Source organism: Sorex fumeus, unplaced genomic scaffold (assembly GCF_029834395.1).
Source record: "Sorex fumeus unplaced genomic scaffold, SorFum_2.1 ptg000058l, whole genome shotgun sequence".
Lineage (NCBI taxonomy): Eukaryota > Metazoa > Chordata > Mammalia > Eulipotyphla > Soricidae > Sorex > Sorex fumeus.
This window is the reverse complement of record NW_026606115.1, coordinates 19,653,333-19,676,009: the sequence shown is the minus strand read 5'-3', so window position 1 is coordinate 19,676,009 and position 22,677 is coordinate 19,653,333. Positions and strand designations below refer to the sequence as shown.

At 38.7% G+C, this 22,677-nt stretch overlaps 1 protein-coding gene across 1 annotated transcript in view; it reads left to right on the top strand.

Moving 5' to 3' along the window:
• The first annotated feature begins 2,812 nt into the window (after positions 1-2,812).
• The window catches only part of RNF128 (ring finger protein 128), a 148,803-nt gene continuing 128,938 nt past the window's right edge, over positions 2,813-22,677 (top strand). The window contains exon 1 of the mRNA XM_056125666.1: positions 2,813-3,224. Coding sequence (XP_055981641.1) covers positions 2,813-3,224 — 412 coding nt within the window. The remainder of the gene's footprint in view (positions 3,225-22,677) is intronic.

Here is a 22,677-nt window from a genome sequence, read left to right as displayed (position 1 = left end):
TAACATCTCTATTCCTCCCAGCCCCGAGATTTTAGCAGTCTCATCTTACTCATCTTTTCCAAAGAATTGGAGGCTCTTTCAGGGTCAGGGGAATGAGACCTATTGTCTTTACTGTATTTGGCATATCGAACACGCCATGGGGAGATTGGCAGGCTCTGCCAGTGAGTGTGGGATTCTCTCAGTAGCTAGCCGGCCTCTCCAATGGGGATAAATGCGCAGGAAGTGTCTTATAATGTCTTGTGCGGGTGCTTTGCAGCTGCATGGTCCGGAAAGAGGCCTGGAGTATGGCGATGGTTGGGCAGTGGAGGTCAGCTGGCAAGGCTGGGTCCCTTGAGGTGGGGAGGGCTCTCACCCGCCCCACAGCCTGGCATAAAGGCCCTCCCGTTGTTCATCGATTTGCTCGAGTGGGCCCAGTAACATCTTCATCGTGAGACTTGTTGTTACTGTGTTTGGCATATCGAATATGCCACGGGGAGCTTGCCAGACTTTGCCGTGCTCTCAGTAGCTTGCCGGGCTCTCCGAGAGGGGCAGAGGAATCGAACTCGGGTCAGCCATGTTGGTTATGTGAAAGGCAAACGCCCTACCGCTGTGCTATCGCTCCAGCCCATTTAATATATATTCAATATACGCCAGGGGTGATTCCTGAGCACAGAGCCAGGAGTAACCCCTGTTCATTGCTGGGTGTGACCCAAAATAGTGATTTAACTTGTACAAAACTTGTGAGAATTTGCACAGCGGGTAGGGCGTTTGCCTTGCACGCAGCCAACATGGCCGGCCCGAGTTCGATTCCTCCGCCCCTCTCGGAGAGCCCGGCAAGCTACCGAGAGTATTCGATATGCCAGACACAGTAACAACAAAGTCTCCAATGGAGACGTTACTGGGCCCACTCGAGCAAATCGATGATCAACGGGAGGGCTTTACCTTTACCTTTACCTATTTAACCAAATTAAACTCATAATGGATTTATCTAATGTCCCACTAATCTTCTTAAAATTATGCCATTAAAAGTCCTTCCTCTTGAAGCAATTAAATAACTGTTAGAAAAGATTAAATTAAATGTTATTACTTTACTAATTACTTCCATGCTTATTCTGATTTATCATAGATGTATGTTAGCCATCAGCAAACAAATAATTTTGACACTAATAGTCTCTATTTTCAGTTTAATAGTTTTCCTTATCTAGTGTTACAGGATTTACTATGAAACAAAATAATTAACAATTTGCATTTGCTCTTAAATAGATTATAAACTAATACACAAAACCATTACACTTTTCAAAGTTCAGTTCCATGAATAATTTAGTGATTGCTGTGTGTAATGTGCTACCTAATATAAGGTACAGTCATGGGAAGGGGTCCATAGATGAGTAATCAAACAGTTGTAATGTAATAGAAAGGCTTGCATTCATATTGTGTATCTGTTGAGATTTAATCAGTTTACTGCTGATTCTCTGTATTCCTCCTCTCTATTGACTGGTGTTCACTCTTGATTCCATCACAACACAGTATCTGAGATGACTAAGCACAAATCAGGAAATGGGTTGGGGTTGCAGGAGAAAGGCTGGGGTAGAAATGGTTTTGCAGATCACTTCCTTCAACAATATTTCCTTTTAACCTTCTTCTCTGGTGTTCTGTTCCCTTGACTCCTAGACTCTAGTAATTTTTTGATTCCAGACTGCTTCTTTTGAACTTCAGGCTTCTGTTGTGCCTGCCTTCCTTATGATCTGTTGGCTTTATGATTTTCTGACAACCTGATGCATGTTTGTCTAGTTTGCTGACTCTTGGTCCAATCAGACTCCTGGTATCTCTGTCTTGTCTGTTCATCTACTCAACCAGTCCTTGGCACACACTGCAATCTCCCTATTCAAGCAACTTGCCCAGACTAACTGACTCCACAGCAATATACATCCAAGTGTTGCTAAAGTCCAGTGTACTCCTGATTAAAAACAGTTCACATTACAGTAAAGGAAACTATGAAATAAATCTATTCATACATTTGAAAAAATAAAATTTTAAATTCTAAATATTAAAAAATAAACATTGAATTTTCTTCTGTCAGAATGTAATATGTGGGGAAAATTAATGGAATGTACTGACTCATATGTATCAATCAACAAATATTTGAGTATCTATATATCCCAGGTATTGTACTAGAATGGAAAGGATCTCTAGCCACGAAAGTAGGTATATTTTTCAGCGAATAAACAAGGTGGCATAAAAGAGTCCTTGGGGAGTCTGCTAAGAAAAATTTCATAAAGAAATAAAGGAAAAATAAGCTGTTAATCAAGTCTACTAATGCTATAGCAATTAAAATCATGGTTTTCAAATTATTCCCAGTTGAACTGGTTGACAGTATTTTAGCAGAGCTTGGAAAACCAGTTTGGTGTTTTAGGTATTCTGAGAGAGGTGACTTTCAGCTTTGTCACGTGGGATTCCCAAGAGTCCAGTTCCTCATTCCAAATCACTCCATGTTTATGAAAGTGCATTAGCTGGAACAGTAAAAAAGAAAAAAATGTCAGTGCAGGACGTCATCCAATCCTGATAAGTTGACATGTGGAATAAAGTTGATGAGGTTATTTATTGCTAAGATAATCGTGGTTAAGGGTTACGTGTGTGTACAGTCGGAGGAGGAGCTTGCAAAGGGGAATGTAGATAAGTGAAATAGAGCTTATGTTGCTAGAGGTGAGATCAGTTACCTACTTGCAACTGAAATTTCAGACTTCTGCTTAGCGGGTACCTGAGTGAACAAATGCTGAGTGAGAGCTGAAAATATCAGCAGATACCTTAATTTTTAAGTTCAAATGAACAAGCAATGAACCAGAAGAAAAAGTCTACTTGTTTTCGGCTGCTTCTTGTATTTTTCACCTTTTTATTTAAAACCACCGCATCATTTTCATTTAATGCCTATGTGACTGTGACTTATCATAATACAACCAGCAACTTTACTACAACAGAGACATGTGAATGTGGTGTTTATGGATTAGCCTCACGAGTGGCTAATGCTAAGGGAGTGGTGGGCATCCCTAAGGACAATATTCCACAAGCCTGTGACCCCGATACAGAATTTACTGAAACTGATAAGCCCTGGATTGCGCTGATAGAAAGAGGTAACTGTACGTTTACTGAAAAAATTTTAACCGCGGGCAGAAGAAACGCTGAGGCTGTTGTGATTTACAATGCTCCTCCAGAAGTTGGCAACCAGACATTGCAGATGGCAAATTTTGGTAAGTAATAATCAACTCCCCGGAAGTGCTAATTAATGACTTTGTTTATCTTATTTCCATCTAGAACTACTCTCTGATCTGGCAAGGAAGTTGTGAAATAATCGTTTTCCAATTTTTCTTGCTGAGTTAGAATTGCTTTTCTATTCATTAACATTTATAATTAATTTGTTTCAAGAAAATAGCTTTTCATAAAGTGGTCCTCTTTCCCTTCAGATTTTCTTAGCTGATTTGGTTTCTTGCTGCATATTACATAATTATTCAGTAAGCTGTAACTAACTTTACCGCGAAATATTAAAAGACTTGTAGACATTATAATTTCATTGTTAATTTGTACTTTTCAGTTTTATATATTTTTCTCATGCAAAGGGGATATTATATGGATTTAAGTATGTGGTAACTGCTAAATTTATTCCTTATTAAGATAAAAATGATGGCATATTGTAATAAATTGTTTGAGACTATTACATGAAAACTACTCTGTAAGAAACATTTTCAAAAGGATAAACAGTAGAACTGGAGTATCACTGTAATTCACATCAAAGGTAAAGATTTTCCTTAGGAAAGTTTACCTTTCACATCAGTAAATAAAATCATCAATTTATTAACTTAAAGTTTCAACTTCTGAGAATTATTGTTTTTTTCAATTTTGAAAAAATTTCATTTTCTAAGTAAATAAACTTCCACATATTTGTATGATTTGAGTGCTGGGGATATAACCCAGGAATTCAAACATGTGTATTACCACTGAGCTACAACTGACATCCACAAGTAAATTGTCTTCAAACCAGCACAGAATTAGACTTCTGGCACAATTTTTATATACCGTGTATTAGTATCAGTACTATTTTGGACCACAGATTTGGCTAAAAATCAAAAATAATTATTATTTAAAATAAGTTGAGAACTGATAGAATACAGTATCGCTATAAATTGGTATTACTACTACTGAATTTGACCTCTGAAAATTTAATAAAACTAAATTAAATGGACTTCAGAATTGTAAAAGAGAGAAAATTAATTTTTTGTTAAGTGTAGCATGATGATAGGAATATTTCAGGCTGTAAAAGTATCAATATGGACATTTAGTACTAATGTTTGAAGAAGAAATTTCTTGTTTTTCTAAGTATTACAAAAACAGGTGGGATGGTTCTTCACCAGTAAAAAATTATTATAAGTGTACAAAACTCTCCTTGCTACCTTTTGTACCCTCCTGGATATTGTAAAATGTGGGGAGAAATGCAAATTTTTCTTTTGAAGAGCATTTATAAACATACCTGAATATTGTAATTTTTACAATTGATTTTAATCCTTATAGAAATAAAATGAAGCAGGTTTTAAAGGAAAGTTAAAAGGTAAACATATTCTAATGGATCTATGTCCTTTAATGTGACAATTTAGGATATTCGAGCTTTCCAGAATTTTACAGGGATAGTTGCATTTTGATAATTTACTTCCCTGCTTTTTAAAAGTATAAACAGCTTGAAACTGCAGAGCAGTCTTCTTATCAAAATTTACTTTACGATGTACAGGAGTGGCCAACATCTGAAGGAACACAGCCACTTAAATTTAAGATCTACCAAATGTAACTTACATTAACTCTCGTCAAAGGGTGTACACACTACCATTTTAATGTATGGCTCTGAACAGAGTTTAAAAAACAAATCAGTTACATTGATCATCCAAGATATACTTCCAATTAATCAAGGATAGAAAATTAAGTCAATTATTCATTTCTCATATAAGTATACTTTGCTTTCTTTGTATGGTTTGTTTTGGAGCCACACCCAGCGCTGCTCAGGGCTTACTCCTGGGTCTGCACCTAAGATCACTCCTGGTGGAGTGGGGAACCATATGGGACACTGGGGATTGAAGCTAGATTGGCCACATGCAAGGAAATGCCCTGCCCTCTATACTATATCACTGGCCCATACTTTGAATTTTAAATGCCCCTTTCCTTCCATACAGCACAGTTAATGTAATGTCTAATAGCGATATTACAATACATGTTTGACATACTTCACATACTTGTACTCCAACCAAATGACATACTTGGAATATAGCACAGAGATCACACACTTGTGGTGCCAAGATTCACAGTGCTCATTGCCAGGTATCGAACTTAAAGCCTCACACTTGCAAGGCAGGTGCTCTATCATTAAGTCACATACAACAGTCCATATAGAACACTTTTTAAAATACAGCATGTGATAAAAACACTCAGGTTTTTAAGTTCAAAAAGACATACACTGGGGCCGGAGCGATAGTACAGTGGGTAGGGCATTTGACTTACACTCAGCTGACCCGAGTTCAATCCCTGGCATCCCATATGGTCCCCTGAGCACCACCAGGAATAATTCCTGAGTACAGAGCCAGGAGTAACACCTGAGCATAGCTGAGTGTGACCCAAAAAAATAGAATTGGAAAAAATATTAAAGGTTTTTAAGAAAAAAGTAAAGTGACATATAAAGCCACTCAGACCAGGTTTATCAGCAGAAGTCCTATAAGTTATGAGAGTCAAATGATAAATTATAATTTTAAAAGAAAAAAATCTTTCAACCATTAATACTACCCCAAGATTTGGAAAGACTAATAAAATGATGCCTGCCTCTTGCAATGATCCCTGGGTTTAACTCATTTTCTCTTCTTTAGACATTATAAGTGAGGATGATAGATTTGGTGAGCTAGGAGGCTTCATGTAACCACTGCCTTTTGATTTTTCAAGTATTTCTTCTTTTATTTTAAATATTTTTGCCAGAATATCTCTAATAACAATCTTAGTGATTAGACAAATAAACCAGTATTCTATATTGATAATGGAAATAAATTATATATAGCTTTATTTTTTACAGTATTTTTTTTACTGAAATACCATGAAATCAAGCATTAAAAAATTGTACATGATTGTGTTTCAGTTATACAATGCTCCTTAAGGCAGCTTTTGGTACTTAGGGGCCAGTCACACATGCTAGGGGAAAAGGGAGCTCAGAGAGAAGGGAGCACCAAATAAAGGGTATTGGGAGGAAGCATGCTGAAAGTAGACTATAGACCAAACATGATTGGCACTCAATGCCTCTTTTGCAAACCACAACACCCAAAAGGAGAGAGGGAACAAAAGGGAATGCCCTGCCACAGAGGCAGGGTGGGATGGGGGGATGGGGGGTGGGAGGGATACTGGGACCCGTGGTGGTGGAAAATGGGTACTGGTGGAGGGATGGGTATTTGATCATTGTATAATTGAAATCCATGCACAAAAATTTGTAAGTCTACAACTGTACCTCATTGTGTTTCACTAATAAAAATTAAAAAAAACCTCTTGCAACTAAAGCTTGCAAAACTAAACTAAACTTCTTACAACTAAAAATTTTCCTCTTGGTGAAAAAAATCTGTGACTCTGTGTCCTTTCTGAGGGTCTCTCCATTAAATGACTGATGGGGTTTTTATGAAGAGTCTGCAATAATTCAAATTTTTCTGTAAAAGGTTTCAAACTTCTTGGGAAAATGGTAACTAAGGAAATGTCACTTCAGTTACTTAGTCTTGGTGCCACCCTAGACCAAAGGTGATTTAAAATTAAAACTAGTAGGGAAAATTCATCAAAACATGAGACACTGAACTGTATCTTTATTTTTGTTAGCTTAATCTTATCCTTTGTGTGAATTTCTAATGTCAGCTTAAAATATATTGTTTTGTTTTCTCATTTATTTTATTTATTCTTTATTATAGTGTTAAAAATGTGGCTAAAATTTTGTTAAGGTATGATATTGATGTATAAAGTCACTGCCTCTTCTCCAACACCAACGTGTTCAAAACCCTCCACCAGTCTCCACTTCTAGTCTGCCTATTCCTCTTTGCCCTCTCTACTCCTCCACTTGGCAACCTCAGCTAAATTCAAAGTCCAAGGGTAATGTTGTCATTAGATATTATCCTGTCCATTTCTTTGTTTCTTTACATGTCATGTATAAGTGAGATAATGCAATATTTGTCCTCCCTCTGACTTATTTCACTTAACATACTACTCTATCTCCCCATAAGTTGAGGGAAAAGTCAAGACTTTTTATTTCTATAGCTAAATAATGACATATTCCATTGCATGTGTATTAAACAGCTTCCTTATGCATTCATCTGTTGTTGGGTGCTTGGGTTGTTTCTTTATCTTTGTTATTGTACTTAGTGTTCCAATAATCATAAGTATTTATCTTTTGAGTTAATATTTTTGTGTTCTTGTGATTGATGCAAGAAGTAGATTCAAGGAGTCATGTGAATCTATATTCTTACTTTCTTAGAAGTCTCCATACTGTTTTCCATAAAGGCTGAAGCAGATAATATACACGCCAATTAGAGTCCCTTTTTACCATATGCCTGCCAATGCTGCTTGGTTGTTTTTGTTTTACTTTTGTTTTGGGGCCACAATTTGCAGTTCTCAGAGCTCACTCCTGGTCTGTGTTCAGGATCACTCCAATCAAATCTCAGAGGATCATATGTGGTGCCAGGGTTTAAACCCAAGTCCACAGAGTGCATTCATCTGTTGTTGGGTGCTTGGGTTGTTTCTTTATCTTTGTTATTGTACTTAGTGTTCCAATGATCATAAGTATTTATCTTTTGAGTTAATATTTTTGTGTTCTTGTGATTGATGCAAGAAGTAGATTCAAGGAGTCATGTGAATCTATATTCTTACTTTCTTAGAAGTCTCCATACTGTTTTCCATAAAGGCTGAAGCAGATAATATACACACCAATTAGAGTCCCTTTTTACCATATGCCTGCCAATGCTGCTTGGTTGTTTTTGTTTTACTTTTGTTTTGGGGCCACAATTTGCAGTTCTCAGAGCTCACTCCTGGTCTGTGTTCAGGATCACTCCGATCAAATCTCAGAGGATCATATGTGGTGCCAGGGTTTAAACCCAAGTCCACAGTGTGCAAGGCAAAAGCCTTACCTGCTGTATTCTCTCTCGGCTCCTCATTTCCCCCATTTGTTGATATAGCTACTGGTTTTGTTTCTCTTGAACTGGGGAGTGCTTAATGTATCTTGGAGATGAGCTCTTTTTGATACGTGGTGTGTGAATATTATCTCAAATTCAATAGGGTATCTTTTAATTTTCACTCCAGCTGACATTTTCAGGCTGGAGTGATAGCCCAGCGTGTAGGTTATTTGCCTTGCACGTGGCTGACCAGGTTTCGAGTCCTCTGTCCCTCTAGGAGAGGCCGGCAAGCTATCGAGAGTATCCCGCCAACACGGCAGAGCCTGGCAACCTCCCCGTGGAGTATTTGCTATGCCAAAAACAATAACATCAAGTCTCACAATGGAGACGTTACTACTGTCCGCTCAAGCAAATTGATGAACAAGGGGAGGACAGCACTACAGTGCTACATCTTTTAATTTCCATCCCAGTTTCTTTTTAGTTTGATGTAGTCCAACTTGTTTACTTTCCCCTTTGTTTTCCTTGCCAGTGGAATTCAATCACCGAGGACACTCCTGAGCTCCATATTCTGTCGAGTCATACCTATGTTTTCCTGAATGTATGCTAAGGATTCTGGTCTAATATTTCAAATCTTCAATGCATTTTGAATTAACTTTTATATATGGTGAGAGATAGGGGTCCAGTTTTATTTTATTTTTTGAGTGTGGTTTTCCAGTTTTTCCAGCATCATTTGTTGAAGAGACTTTCCTGTTTCACTTAATGCCCGTAGCTCCTTTGTCATAGATTATCTGTTTATATATATAATTGGTCATTGTTAGCCTTTCCATTCTATTCCATCAGCCAGAAATTCTGCTTCTATTCTAGTGCCATAATATTTTATCATAATACATTTACAGTAGAGTTTGAACTCAGCATGAACTATGTCTCCCATATTCTTTTCCCTCACAATTGCTTTGGCTCGGTCACGGTATCACGGTCCTCCCATTGTTCATTGATTTGCTCGAGCAGGCCCAGTAATGTCTCCATTGTGAGACTTGTTGTTACTGTGTTTGGCATATCGAGTACATCACAGGTAGCTTGCCAGGCTCTGCCGTGCGGGCGAGATACTCCCGGTAGCTTGCCGGGTTCTCCGAGAGGGTCGGAGGAATCGAACTCGGGTCGGCCATGTTGGCTGCGTGCAAGGCAAACGCCCTACCTGCTGTGCTATCACTTGCTTTGGCTATTCAGGGAATTTGTTCTTTTTCCTTTTCCCCACTTCCTCTTTCATTCTTTCCTACTTTCTTCTACCTCTTCATTCTCTCAGTTCCATTTAACACATTGTAGCCAAACTAGCCTTTTGAAATGTTGGGTCTTTTAACTTTTTACTGATATCAATGCTCTTCAATCAAAGATAGTAGAAACCTACGTGGCCAGTAAAGTTAGTTAGAAAACCATTTATTACTTATTGCAGCAATGGAGAATGGACACCATGGATACTATGAGGCATCTCATTTATTGGAACTGGGAAACGCAAACAATATTCCATGAAAATTAGTGGCAATTGCTTCTTAACTTTAGGCCCTTTCATCTTATGAAAGGTTTCATAAAGAATAACCTGTAGCACTGTAGCACTGTCCTCCCATTGTTCATCGATTTGCTCAAGCGGGCCCAGTAATGTCTCCATTGTGAGACTTGTTATGTGTTTGGCATATGGGATACATCACGAGTAGCTTGCCAAGCTTTGCCGTGGGGGTGAGATACTCTCAGTAGCTTGCCAGGCACTCCAAGAGGGGTGGAGGAATCGAATCTGGGTCGACTGGGTCAGCTGCGTGCAAGGCAAATGCCCTACCCGCTGTGCTATTGCTCCAGCTCCTCAGGAAGAGAGTATGAAAAAAGTCTATGAATTCCTTTATATTAGTGGTTTTCAGTCATGATTTGAGACCAGTTCCAGTTCTCAGAAATTTTCTTTTGGTCCAAGAAAATTCATTGCCACTAAATGCATGGTAAACCTGGATTAAGTGGTAGTATTTCTGTGAATACTTGCTATAAACAATGGGTTTTATTTCTGCCTTAGTGGTACATGAATTATACCTCCTATTTAGCAGATGTAAAAGGGTTGAAAACCATTGTTCTAGATGATTTGGGAGAGGGTTTAAGAAAGCAGTCATTGACCAGTCATTCCAATTTGCCTGAGACTGAGAAACTTCTTTGCCAAAAACCAGGAAATTCCTGGGAAAATGTGGGCGCTTTGTTCATTCTAGATGGTTTAGTTCTTTGCTTTCCTTTGTTTGGAGTCACACCCAGCTGCATTCAGGGCTATTCCTGGCTCTTCTCAGGGATTATTCCTGGTAGTGCTTGTGGTAACACGTGGTGTCAGGGATTAAAATACGGTTAGCTGCATGTGAGGCAAACATATTACCCCCTGTAATATGACTCCAAATTTATTTTCTAAATTACTCTTATTTCCAAGTGAGAAAAACTAGCTTGAAGCTAAAATCTCTTAATGGGGAAAAACATTCATGTTATCTTGGATGGGAGTTATTTGGTCATATTTGTGGCTTGGACACTGTGCATATTTAAATTGTGCTAAGATTTAATATGGAGTGGTCTTGTCATTGTTTGGTTCATCAGCAGTCAAGCCTTCTATAATGTTCATATTTTGTTAATTTTTTTATGTTGAACAAGAAGACAGGAAGGCTCAATTGAAAGTACCAGGTCAAGTCACATTTGTCAGGGACTCTTTGCTGCTACCTCATGAACAACACACAGGGCCCATGCTCTGCTGTTACTGTTGTACAGATATTCTCCTTAATCGTTTTACATTTCTTTGTATCTCCATCACTTATAGGCTGCCTTCAAGGTTTTGAACAAACCTAACATTTGCTTCTATATCCTTTTTTTGGCCTCTTATTTATTATTTCACAATGTGACTACAGAACGTCCTTATTCCTGGGCCCAGACTATTTACAACCTTCCCATTAGCAGAGTTCTTTTTTGGAAAGTTATTTTTCTGAGAAAAGCTCCTGCTTAAGAGGAATAGTATAGCCTAGTTTTTTTTTAAGTATTTTTAATTTAATATCTCTCAATGTGTTCTGTATGCATTTTTATTGTAGTTGAGGCATCATGGTTACAGTAGTGTTAATATTGATTTTTTTCTGTATCAACAGCAACACCAAAGTGTCAAATACTTCCCACCACCATTCTTATGTGACTGCTAACTGACCTGTTTCTTCCCCACCTCCACCCCTCCACCCACCAGTTAGTAATCTTAGTTCCATTGCCCAAGTGCAGGGGATTGTTATCATTAAATATAGTTCATTTCCTTACTTTTCTTGCTTTGCATCTTTATTCACCATATGAGTGAACTCATCCTATATTTGTTTTCTCCTTCTGACTTATTTCTCTTGACTTGATGACCTCCAACTCCATCTAAATTTTAGCAAAATACAAGATTTCATACTGAGTAGTATTCCATAGTTTACATATACCATCTACCTTCCTTCATTCATTCATTCAGGTGTAATCACCAGGCGACCAGGGAACGCCATGGTCCTATCTCACCATCTGCGTTTGGTGGTCTCGGGTCGCTGCCCCACCCCAGCCGGCAGCGGCCGCCAACAGACACATGAAGGAAGGAACAGGGCCGTCAGGTTGGTTAGTGATCAGTTGCCGTTTATTCCATTCTCCCCACGTGTCTGTTCCAGTGTCACTAAGCTCCCCATTCTAGTATCACACTGCCCCTCATTCCTGTGTCTTCCTGTCTCTTCTGCTCATCTCTCCACCCACTGCCTCGCCTCCTTGGTCTCTAGTCTCATCCCATCTCTTCGCATTGGAGGTAGCCACCACACCTAAGGTGGGGTAGCACAATCAACATATGAAAGCCCTTCTTCAGCTCAAGGGCAAAACACCACTTAGGAGTGTTTCTCCTCTACTTAGTCCAATAACTTAATTAACATCTTATTTCTACTTCTTAATATTAGTTATTTTGTATGGACACAGTAAGATACATAAAGCTTGTACGGTGGCTCTCCCGGAGACATCTCACTATAGATCTCAGACTACAGTGCTCTGGCCAGATTAATCTTTCTTAACCCTAGCAGGGTCCTATCTAGTTGTACTTTTTGGATGATGACAGAATTTGTCCATGACCATGCTCTGAACTTATAGTTAAGTATTGAGGCACGTTGGCTTGACCCCATTTTGATGCCAGGGGAGCTCACAGCTTGCGCTGGGTCCATCAAGTCCCTCATCAGAACCCTGATTTTGGGGTGCTAGGAAGTAAAGGCAACTGAGGCTTAAGTCAAGAGAACAGATGCTCAGGAGTAAATATCATTAGGAGTCAATTAACTCCCAAGTTATAAAAGCATAGCATTAACAGTCTTTTCTGGAGCGATAACACAGTGGTAGGGTTTTGCCTTGCACGCAGCCAGCCCTGCCAAGCCGGGTTCGATTCCTCCACCCCTCTCGGAGAGCCCGGCAAGCAACCGAGAGTATCTCACCCGCATGGCAAAGCCTGGCAAGCTACCCGTGACGTATTTGATATGCCAAACACAGTAATAACAAATATCAAAATGGAGACGTTACTGGGCCCACTGGAGCAAATCGATGAACAACGGGAAGACAGTGCTACAGTGCTATACAAAAAGGACATTGCTCTGAATTAACTATACAAAGGACTTAAAGAGAAGAGAAAGGCAATATTTACAAGTTAACAGAGTCTGATTAGGAGATAAAGGTGATTGACCAACAGGTTGGGGAAGCAGAACACAAAGAAAGAGGTTACAAATAAACACAGAGGAATGGCAGCACTGTGATGGGAGTAACCTGTTAAACCTAAGTTCCTTGTAGCAAGGCAGAAAGGACAAACCAATGTTACCCTTAATCACTTCACTTAATCACTTAACTTCCCGTTAGTCGTCTATTTGCTCAAGCGGGCGCCAGTAACGTCTCCATTTGTCCCTGTCGCGTGCTAGTGTAGCCCAATGGCATCTGTTCGCTCTGGGATCATGAAGAGCCTCAAACCGATCGTTCATGATCTTCACGAAGAAGTCTGACCATCTGGTAGGTGGGCGGCCACGCGGTCTTTTGACATCCCGTGGAATCCAGTCAGTAACAGCTCTAGTCCAGCAGTCATCTTTAAATCTCACTATGTGACCAGCCCATCTGATTTTTGACACCTTGGCAAATGAGACAGTGTCCCTGATTCTTGATTGTCCACGGATGTCGGAACTCCGGATTTTTCTTTCACTCTTTCTTTCTTTCTTTCTTTCTCTTTCTTTCTTTCTTTCTTTCTTTCTTTCTTTCTTTCTTCCACACACAACAGTGCTCAGGGATTAATTCTGGCTCTGGACTAAGAATCATTCCTAGATTCCTAGGTACATGGTGTCAAGAATCAAACCTGGGTCAGCTGTCTGGAAGGGAAGTGCCTTACCTGCTATACTATCTTTCTGGTCCCCTACACCACATTTTCTTGTCCATTCCATTGTCATGGAAATTTGAGTTGTTTCCAGATCTTGGTAATTATAAATAATGATTCAATCAATGTAGGTGCACAAATATCTCTTTGAGTTAATGATTTTATGTTCTTAGGATAGATGCCAAGGCATAGAGTCATTTGGTTCTTTGGAAGTTCTACTTTTAATTTTTGGAAATGTCTCTTCATACTGTGTTCCTTAGAGTCTAAACCAGACAACAGTCCCACATACGTGATTAAGGGTACTTTTCTCAGCACATCCCTATCACTTCTTGTTTCTAGCCTTTTGATATAGGGCATTCTTACTGGCATAGCATTGTTGCATTTCCTTAATAATACTTGCATTTCCTTAATAATAAGTGATGCTGAAAACCTTTTCACGTGCTTATTTGTTATCCACATATCTTCTTCAGAGAAGTGAATGTTCCTCTCCTTTCCCTATTTTTGGATTGAGTTGTTTGTTCTTTTGTTATTGAGAGTCATGCGTGCTTTATATATCATTGGAAATTAGCCCTTTTATAAGATGTATGGCATGCAAACATTTCTCCCATTCAGTATTATATGGGATTTTTTTGTTTTATTCCTAGTTTCTTTCACAGAAACATTTTAGTTTGGCATAACTCTATTTGTTTATTTTTGCTTTTGTTTTCTTTGTGAATGGGATCAGCTAAATAAAGACAGTCCTGAAGCTGATTTCATAGACAATCTTGCCTATATTTTCCTTGCTATATTTTCTGGATTCCAATATAATATCGAGGTCCTTAGTCCATTTTTAATTAAATATCCCAGCACTGAATTGTTCGGATGATAGAGTTGGGCTGGGAGTGTCCACCAGACCTCACTACTGTTTAAGAGGCATAAACAAACAAACAACATTATCTTATCAGGTAAACTGCCTACAAAAACACATCTACTTTACTGTTGTTTATTTTTGCAAAGTCAATAATTTGAAATACTTTTATAATGTTGCCCATGACTAGTGAAGTGAATTAGAAGATAAGGTTTGCACCTTTCAGGATCCCCCAAACCCACAAATTCTAGCGCAATTAAATGCACAGAAAGGAAGGATTTAATTAAAGCAGTAGGCTCACAGGATTTAGAAATATCATTTTTCTGTACATCTGTTTTGGGGTGATAGATTGCCCAAGATGCCTAGAACATACTTGTTTGCCAACTTGAAGAGACTATATTAACCTGCAGGGCCTGTTGAGCCTGAAAACAAGGGTCTCAATGCAACAAATAGCCTGGAATGTAAGTCCAGGCAACCTTTTAAACATTTCTTATCATATTCTGTTTGGCTACATCAATCAACTTTCTCATTAGCTAAAACAAGCAAGCACAGTTAAAGTACAGAAGCCAGTCACTTGTGGTTAGCCTTAAACAATTAAAGAATTTTTCTACTTGGCAGCTGAAAAGAGCAATGTGTGATAGCTACCTAGTGTGGACTCAGTTTTCGCTAGGTATTGTGTACTTGTATTCTTAGAGGGTCTCGTCCTGCTTCCCTGCTATCTTTTAGCAGCCATCTACTTTTCTACTAACTTTGGGTAACCGCATCACACATGAAAGGACACATGAAAACATGGCATGTATGTAAACAAAAATCAGAAGATAATAAAAACTTCTATAAGGCTCAGAGTCGTATAAGTACATTAAAAGGTCTTGATTTAAAATAAATTATCAGTTCCATTTTAAATGATTTTTAGTTTTAGTTTTTATCTAGTTTTATTCATTTCCAAAACTTCATCCTCTTCTTTAGACCTCCTCTACAATAACTTTGATTTTTGCTTGTTTGTTTGTTTGTTTTGAGGCCATCACAAAATCACAATCACAAATCATCCTGTTAATCGTCGATTGCCTCGAGCAGGCCCCAGTAACGTCTCCTTCAGCCTGGCCCTGAGATTATATTCAAGGCTCTTTAGGAGAATGAGACCCATCATTGTTACTGGTATTTGGCATATTGGGAACGACACAGGGAGTTTGCCAGACTCTGCCGTGTGGGCAGGCTACATTCGGTAGCCTGCCAGTTTGTCCAAAGTAGGAATGAGGCCATACCTGGCTCTATTCAGGGCCTAATCCTAGCTCTGTGCTTATGGTGCTTATGTTCTTGGGACCAAATAAGGGTACTGGGAATTCAAACTTGTCCTCTTCTATTTCTCCAGCTCTATAACTTCCAAACTGATCTCCCTGATTCTCCTGTCTCTTTCTAAGCTCACTTGTCACACTAAAGCCAATTTGCCTTTGGGAGATATTAGGCCACGCCCAGGGGTGCTCAGGGCTTACTTTTGGCTCTGTATGCAGGTATCAGCTTCCAAAATGGCTTTTTAAAAAGAAAAATTACACTCAGTCGAATATTCTTCAGTAGCTGCACATTGCACTTAGAATACATTCAAAACCTTTGTTGTGTCTGTCCCCAACCCTGAATCATCTGGTTCCAGCTTATCATTCACTTACCCTCCTCTCTTCACACCTAACCCTGTGCCCACTCACTGAGCTGGGTTCCTTTCATACCCTCAATCTCACTAAACTCTTCCTTGTCTTGTGCACTTAACACCTTCTTATTGATACTCTCATCCCATTAAACAAAGCCCTGTGACAAAACAGAACTTCCCATAACTTCTCAAATACATTCATTTCCCCTCCCTTGCTTCTTCCATTGAAACCTAAGCCAATCTTATCTCTCTCTGTACATCACAATAGCCTTCCAACAGGTCTTTTGAGTACTCAAAAATCTCTCTTCCATACAGTAGCCAAGACAGTCCAACAGAAAATAAAATTCAGTCTCATTAAAGCCCATAAAAATCTGGGATTCATGTTATATTCTACAAGAACCTGTAGTGAGACATTATGCACCTCACCTAGCATTATTATGTCTTTATCACCTTGGTCTCTTTGCTATTTCTAAACTGATCGAGAAATATGAGCACATCTTCATAGTTGCTATTCCTTCTACCTAAATCATGCCTCTTTTATATTTTCACCATATTCTACCTCCAGAAATACAAGTGCACTATCACCAATCTGGTGCAGGGTGTTGATTTCTCTCTCATTGACTACTTAAAATGATTTCCAAAGTGATCTCCTTCCACTATTTTCTTTTAATCCCTCCCTTTCCTTTGTTAGTGTTGGAAGCCCTGTTGTGATGACTGGGCTTGGACACGCCCTCAGCTAAGGTATTCCCACATTTTCAGTTGTTATGCTTGCAGACTCTCCCATATCAAGGTATAGAGCTTGCTTACTCAGCCATAGTACTCACTAAGGATTTTGCTCCTTTATTAAAGGTACTTGCACATGTGATTAGCTGGGGCCACTGTCTTTAGTTTGGTATCACTGCACATTCTGCTTATACAGCTCAATGGGGGGTTTCTGTGGTGCTCAATATGGGGTTCACACATGTTTTTTTCAATTGTGGTGCTCACTTGGTGTGGAATACCTTTGTTGTGGTGCTTGTACACACTTGGCTATAGTGTGACCAGAAATAATGTGTGGTACCTGGGATCTCAAGAGCAAAGCTATCAGGCTCAAATAGCAAGTTACAGGACTACACTTGGTAGATGTGGTGGCACAGGGGATTGAATTCATGACCTTATGCTTACAAAATTAAGTATTCTAAGTCACTGAGCAAAGTTGAATTCTTTTACTCTTGCTATTTAGCCCATATTTCTCTACATGGTAGCCAGAATGATTTTCTCAAAATACAGTTCATTACATTTTTGCAAAACCTACCCCCTGAGATTTTCCATTGTTCTTAAGACTAAAACCTAAACTTTACTGTGGCTAAAAAGACTTACATGATCTGGTCTCTACATGCCTCTCCAATCTAATAAACTGCTCTACCTCATGCTCATAATGCTTTACCAGTCAGACCTTTTGGTACTTTTTCCAAAAACACAAAGCCTTTTTCTGTGTGAGACCATTTTTTATTCTTTTTCTCCTTATTACCACCATCCCTATCCCAAATATCAGTTCAAATCCCTCTTCAGAAAAGTTATCCTCAACCACATCATTTTCCATTCAAAACTGTTAAATATTTCATAATGTATAAGATTATGTTAAGTGTTTATTGTCTGCCCTCCCACTTGATTGATTGCTTCAGAAGAGCAGAGCCATAGCTGTTAGGCTTACCACCAGAATCAATTATACTCAGCATACATGCTATTTACTAGTTGTTGAATTGATGAAAGCTTAAGATACTACAAAGAAATTCTTTAGTTGGGGGCTCACAACTGGCAGTATTTGGGGATCATTTCCAGGAGTGTTTGGGGACCGTGCAGTGCTAGAGATCAAACCCTGGGCTTCCACATGCAAAATATGTACTCAAGTCCTTTGAGTCATCTCCCCAGCATGGCATTTCCTTTTCTTTATATGAAAAGATGCACAAATTGTCTAGTAAATTACAGCAAACTTATGCACGTTATCCTTTTTTCTTTGCCTTTTCAGGGAACCCAGGGACTCACACATGCATGTGAGTTGTGTACTCTAACACTGAGCTACATTCCCTATCCAAATTTAAGCAGTTAGAACTTGTTTCTATGTTTACCCATACAAATAATATTTTCTCTTTTGAACAGGGTGAGAGGAGTGTTAGAATAAAACTGATAATTGGGTAGCAGGTGTGGTATTACAACATTGCATTCCTTATACATTTTTATCAACAGAATTGCAAATCACTTTGATTAAATATTTCCATTTAAAGATATACTTAAGTTCCTCTTAACTGCCACCACCAAACCTAGTCCTCTTCTAGGAGATTCAGCATGTAGTCTTTTGGACCTTTTCTATTACTCTTCAAATATAGGCATTATACATGAGCGCATATAGTAAATAGCCTACCTGTGCTTTATTTCTTTAACATTGACAAAGTTCTTCTGTGCATGCTTTTTTCTCTCAATAACAAGAATTTGAGTTATTGAGCCAGAGTACAGAAAGTATGGCATTTGTCTTGTATTCAGCTGACCTTAGTTTGAATCCATATGTGAACATGATCCATCTATATATAACTATATATAACTTTAAGTTATTTTCATGTCTATGTATATATCTATTCATACAGATAAATAGATATAGTTTAGACCGTGTGGAAAGTGCAGTGTTAAAATTTGTGGAATTGCTGTACAATGTGACTGCACTCCTTCATCAGTGTGCCCCAAACCTTCAAACAATAGATTTATATTTATATAATTCATTCCTTTATTCTATAATAAGTACATCATAATTTGAACACTCCCTTATATGTAAATATTTAGGTTGTCTTGATACTGTGAATTTATTGACAATACCTAAATAAACACAATTATTTATGATACATAAGAAATCTATTACTACTTATACATCAATAACACTATAATTACATCTGAACAAGTTGCTCAATTCTTATTAATATTGATATTTTGTCCTTTGAATCTTCAAAAATAATGGTTATTTTCTCAATAAAGTTTTGACTCTTCCTTTTGGTTAGCTGCATCCCTTAATTCTTTTCAATGGTCTTCCTCCATTGTTTGTGACTTCAGTAATGGTAGCAGTATACGTCCTCAGCTTTCTAGATTTTACTAAGAATGTGTTTCCATTTTCTATGATTAAATGTGTTGCTTGATAAAAGTTTCTGGCAGATCACTTTTATCAAGATTTGGGAACTTCAAAAAGGATTTTTAATCTGTTTTTGTAATAGTCTAGGTAACAGTTACAATGGTGCTCAAGTTTCAACTTCCACCACCAAAGTGCCCATGAGTTTCCCCTCACCGGTCCCTATGTCAACTTTGATCTAACTTTCTTCCCTTCTCTCGCTACTCCAATTATTTGTATATTGACAGATGGTTTGGATATATGTTACCTCCCTTAGCACTATACATATGCTCAGGATACTCCACTTAAGTCGCTTTGTTATCTCTGGTTTTCTTATTTATTACCCTCACCCCTTCGTCCCAAATCTGGTACTCTTGCATCTGTATTCCAGGATGCAAAGTTTATTATCAATTGCTATTGTTCATATCATAGATTTGTTTCTCTATGTACCACAGGGAAGTGATATGATAATATGATTGAAGGAACTTTCCTAAATATAGTCAAAGCCATCTACCACAAGCATTATCCTCAATAGGGAAAAACTTTCTTCTAAGAAGAAACACAAGTTTTCAGACACAAGACAAGACACAGACACAAGACAAGGTTGCCCACCCTCACCACTTCTATTATAGTAGTCCAAGTGCTTGCAATAATAATTAGGCAAGAAAAAAAGTATCAAGAGCATCTAGATAGGAAAGGAAGAAGTCATGGTATCACTATATGTAGACGACATGATACTAAACTTAGAAATCATAAAGACTTTTAAAAAGCTCATAGAAACAATAGATTTGTATAGTAAAATGGCAGGTTACAAAATGAATACCCAAATGTCCATGGCTTTCTGACATATAAATACTGAAAGAGTATAAAGTGATATTTTTAAAATCCCATTCACAATTATGCCTCAGAAAATCAAGAACTTCGAAATTATCTTAACCAAGAGGTGAAGAACCTATAGAAAGAAAATTACAAAACACTACTTCAAGAGATAAAAGAGGACATAAGGAAATGGAGACACATCACGTGCTCATGGATTGGGAGAAATAACATTGTCAAAATGGCCATACTCCCCAAAGCATTATACCGATCCAATGCCATCCCTATAAGGATACCCATGATAGTTTTCAAATAGACCAAGCACTCCTGAAATTTGTATGGGAAAATAAACCCCCATGAACAGCTAAAGCAATCCTTGGGAAAAAAAAACATGGAGGAATCATCTTTCTCAACTTCAAACTGTAGTTCAAAGTAGTAATAATTAAAATAGCACACTACTGGAATAAAGACAGACCCACAGATCGATGAAATAGAGTTGGATATCTTGACACTGACCCTAAAATGTATGATCACTTAATTTTTGACAAAGGAGTAAGAAATATGAAGTGGAGCCAGGAAAGCCTCTTCAACAAGTGGTGCTGGGAAAGCTAGGTAGCTACACACAAAAAAATAAACTCAGGGAGCCAGGACCACCGCTCCTCCCTCCAACCCTGCGCCTTTCCCCGCCAAACCCAACACCCTCCAGTGGGGGACACCTGATGCAGCTCAGTGGGACTGTCCATCGCCCCTCCTCCATTCCAGGATCCTGGGTGGGAGTGACCCTGGGACTGGCTGCGGGCGTGGCCACTACGTATGGGGCGTGGCTTCTCAAAAGTGGGCGTCGCCTTCTCCTGGGCGGGCAGCTGCTTACACACCCTCAGTTATATTTCCCAATCAAAGCACCCAGGAATTTCATCCCACACTTTGTTGCCTAATACTGACCAAAAATTTCTGACCACCTCTACTACAATACAACAACATCCCACTCGCCTACTCCGTTTCTAACAAAAGACCAGTATGAAATAAGCTGTACAAGCTCAATACTAAAAAGCACCACCCCATCTCTAAAGCTTCACTCAATGTCAGTTATAAAACAAAGAATAATGCCTGATTGACAAGAAGGTCGGACTCTAGAAAGGGAGAAGGGTGGCTACCATCGACCAACCTTATCCAAAATCCTTTCCAATGATATGAGGGAACAGTACCTGTGATTTCAGGGTTCTACCTCTAGGCAACCAAAACAACATGAAGAAACAGCGCAAATCTCCACCACAAGAAGAATATGAAGAAAATAATCCCGAATCCTCAACCGAGGTTGTCCACAATTATGTGCTCTCTTTGATAAAGAAATCCAGGATGAAATGCAGAGGGTGTTCAAGGATCTACTCAAAGAATCAATGGAAGAGTTATCCAGAAAACTAAAAGAAGAAATGAAAGAAACAATATAAGAGATAGTCGAGAAAACACAGGAAGAAATGAGAGCAGAAATAAAAAAGCTACACAAAGAAGTGTCACAAATAAAGGACTCAGTAGATGAAATTAAAAAGTTAGTAAGTGGCCTTAGCAATAGAATAAGTGCAGCTGAAGAGAGGATCAGCGAGATTGAAGATGAACAACAGAAATCCCATAGGGAACAACAAGCAATAGGAAAAGACCTCAAAATGGCTCTAAGGAGAATCAGAGACCTAGGGGCTGACGGCAAGAGAATCATTAGAATCATTGGAGTACCAGAAGGACAGGGAGAAAACCCCAATGAAAAAGCTACAGTCAAAGAAATCATTGCTGAAAAGTTCCCAGAGTTAAGGAATGCAGACATCCAGATCCAAGGAGCCAGAAGGGTACCAGCTAAAATATACCCCAGAAAAAACAATCCAAGGCCTATCATACTCAGAACGATGGATGCTGTGGAAAGAGACACAATATTACAAGAAGCAAGGTCAAAGATGGAAATTACATACAAAGGAGCACCCCTCAGATTCACAGCAGACCTATCAGAGGAAACCCTCCAAGCCCGAAGGCAATGGTGGAGTATAGTGAAAAAACTCAATGGAATAAACACCTCACCAAGAATACTCTATCCAGCTAAACTCTCACTCAAATTCAATGGAACAATACACCACTTTGTAGATAAACAACAGCTCAGGAACTTCATAGACTCAAAAGAAATATAAAAGAAGGACTAAAGGGGCTCCTGTAAGATAAGAAGGAAAACACGTATAAACACAACCAACTCCTACAGAAAGATGGCACAAAACCCCATGACAATAATTTCCCTTAATGTCAATGGTCTAAATGCACCTACCAAGAGACATAGAGTGGCAAAATGGATCCAGAAACTGAAAGCAACATTCTGCTGTCTACAAGAAACTCATCTCAACAGCCAGAGCAAACACAGACTCAAAGTTAAAGGATGGAAAACAATCCTGCAAGCAAACAGCTTCCTCAAAAAACCTGGGGTGGCCATACTAGTATTCAACAACATTAATTTCAGGCTGAAAAAGATTAGAAGGGACAGTGAAGGCCATTTTCTCTTCATCAAGGGATAAGTACAACAGGAAGAAATCACACTCTTAAATGTATACACACCTAATGAAGGAACAGCTAGATACTTAAAACAACTGCTAACAGATTTTAAGGAGGACATTGCTAGCAACACAATAGTAGTTGGAGACTTCAACATCACCTTATCACCTCTGGATAGATCAACAAGAA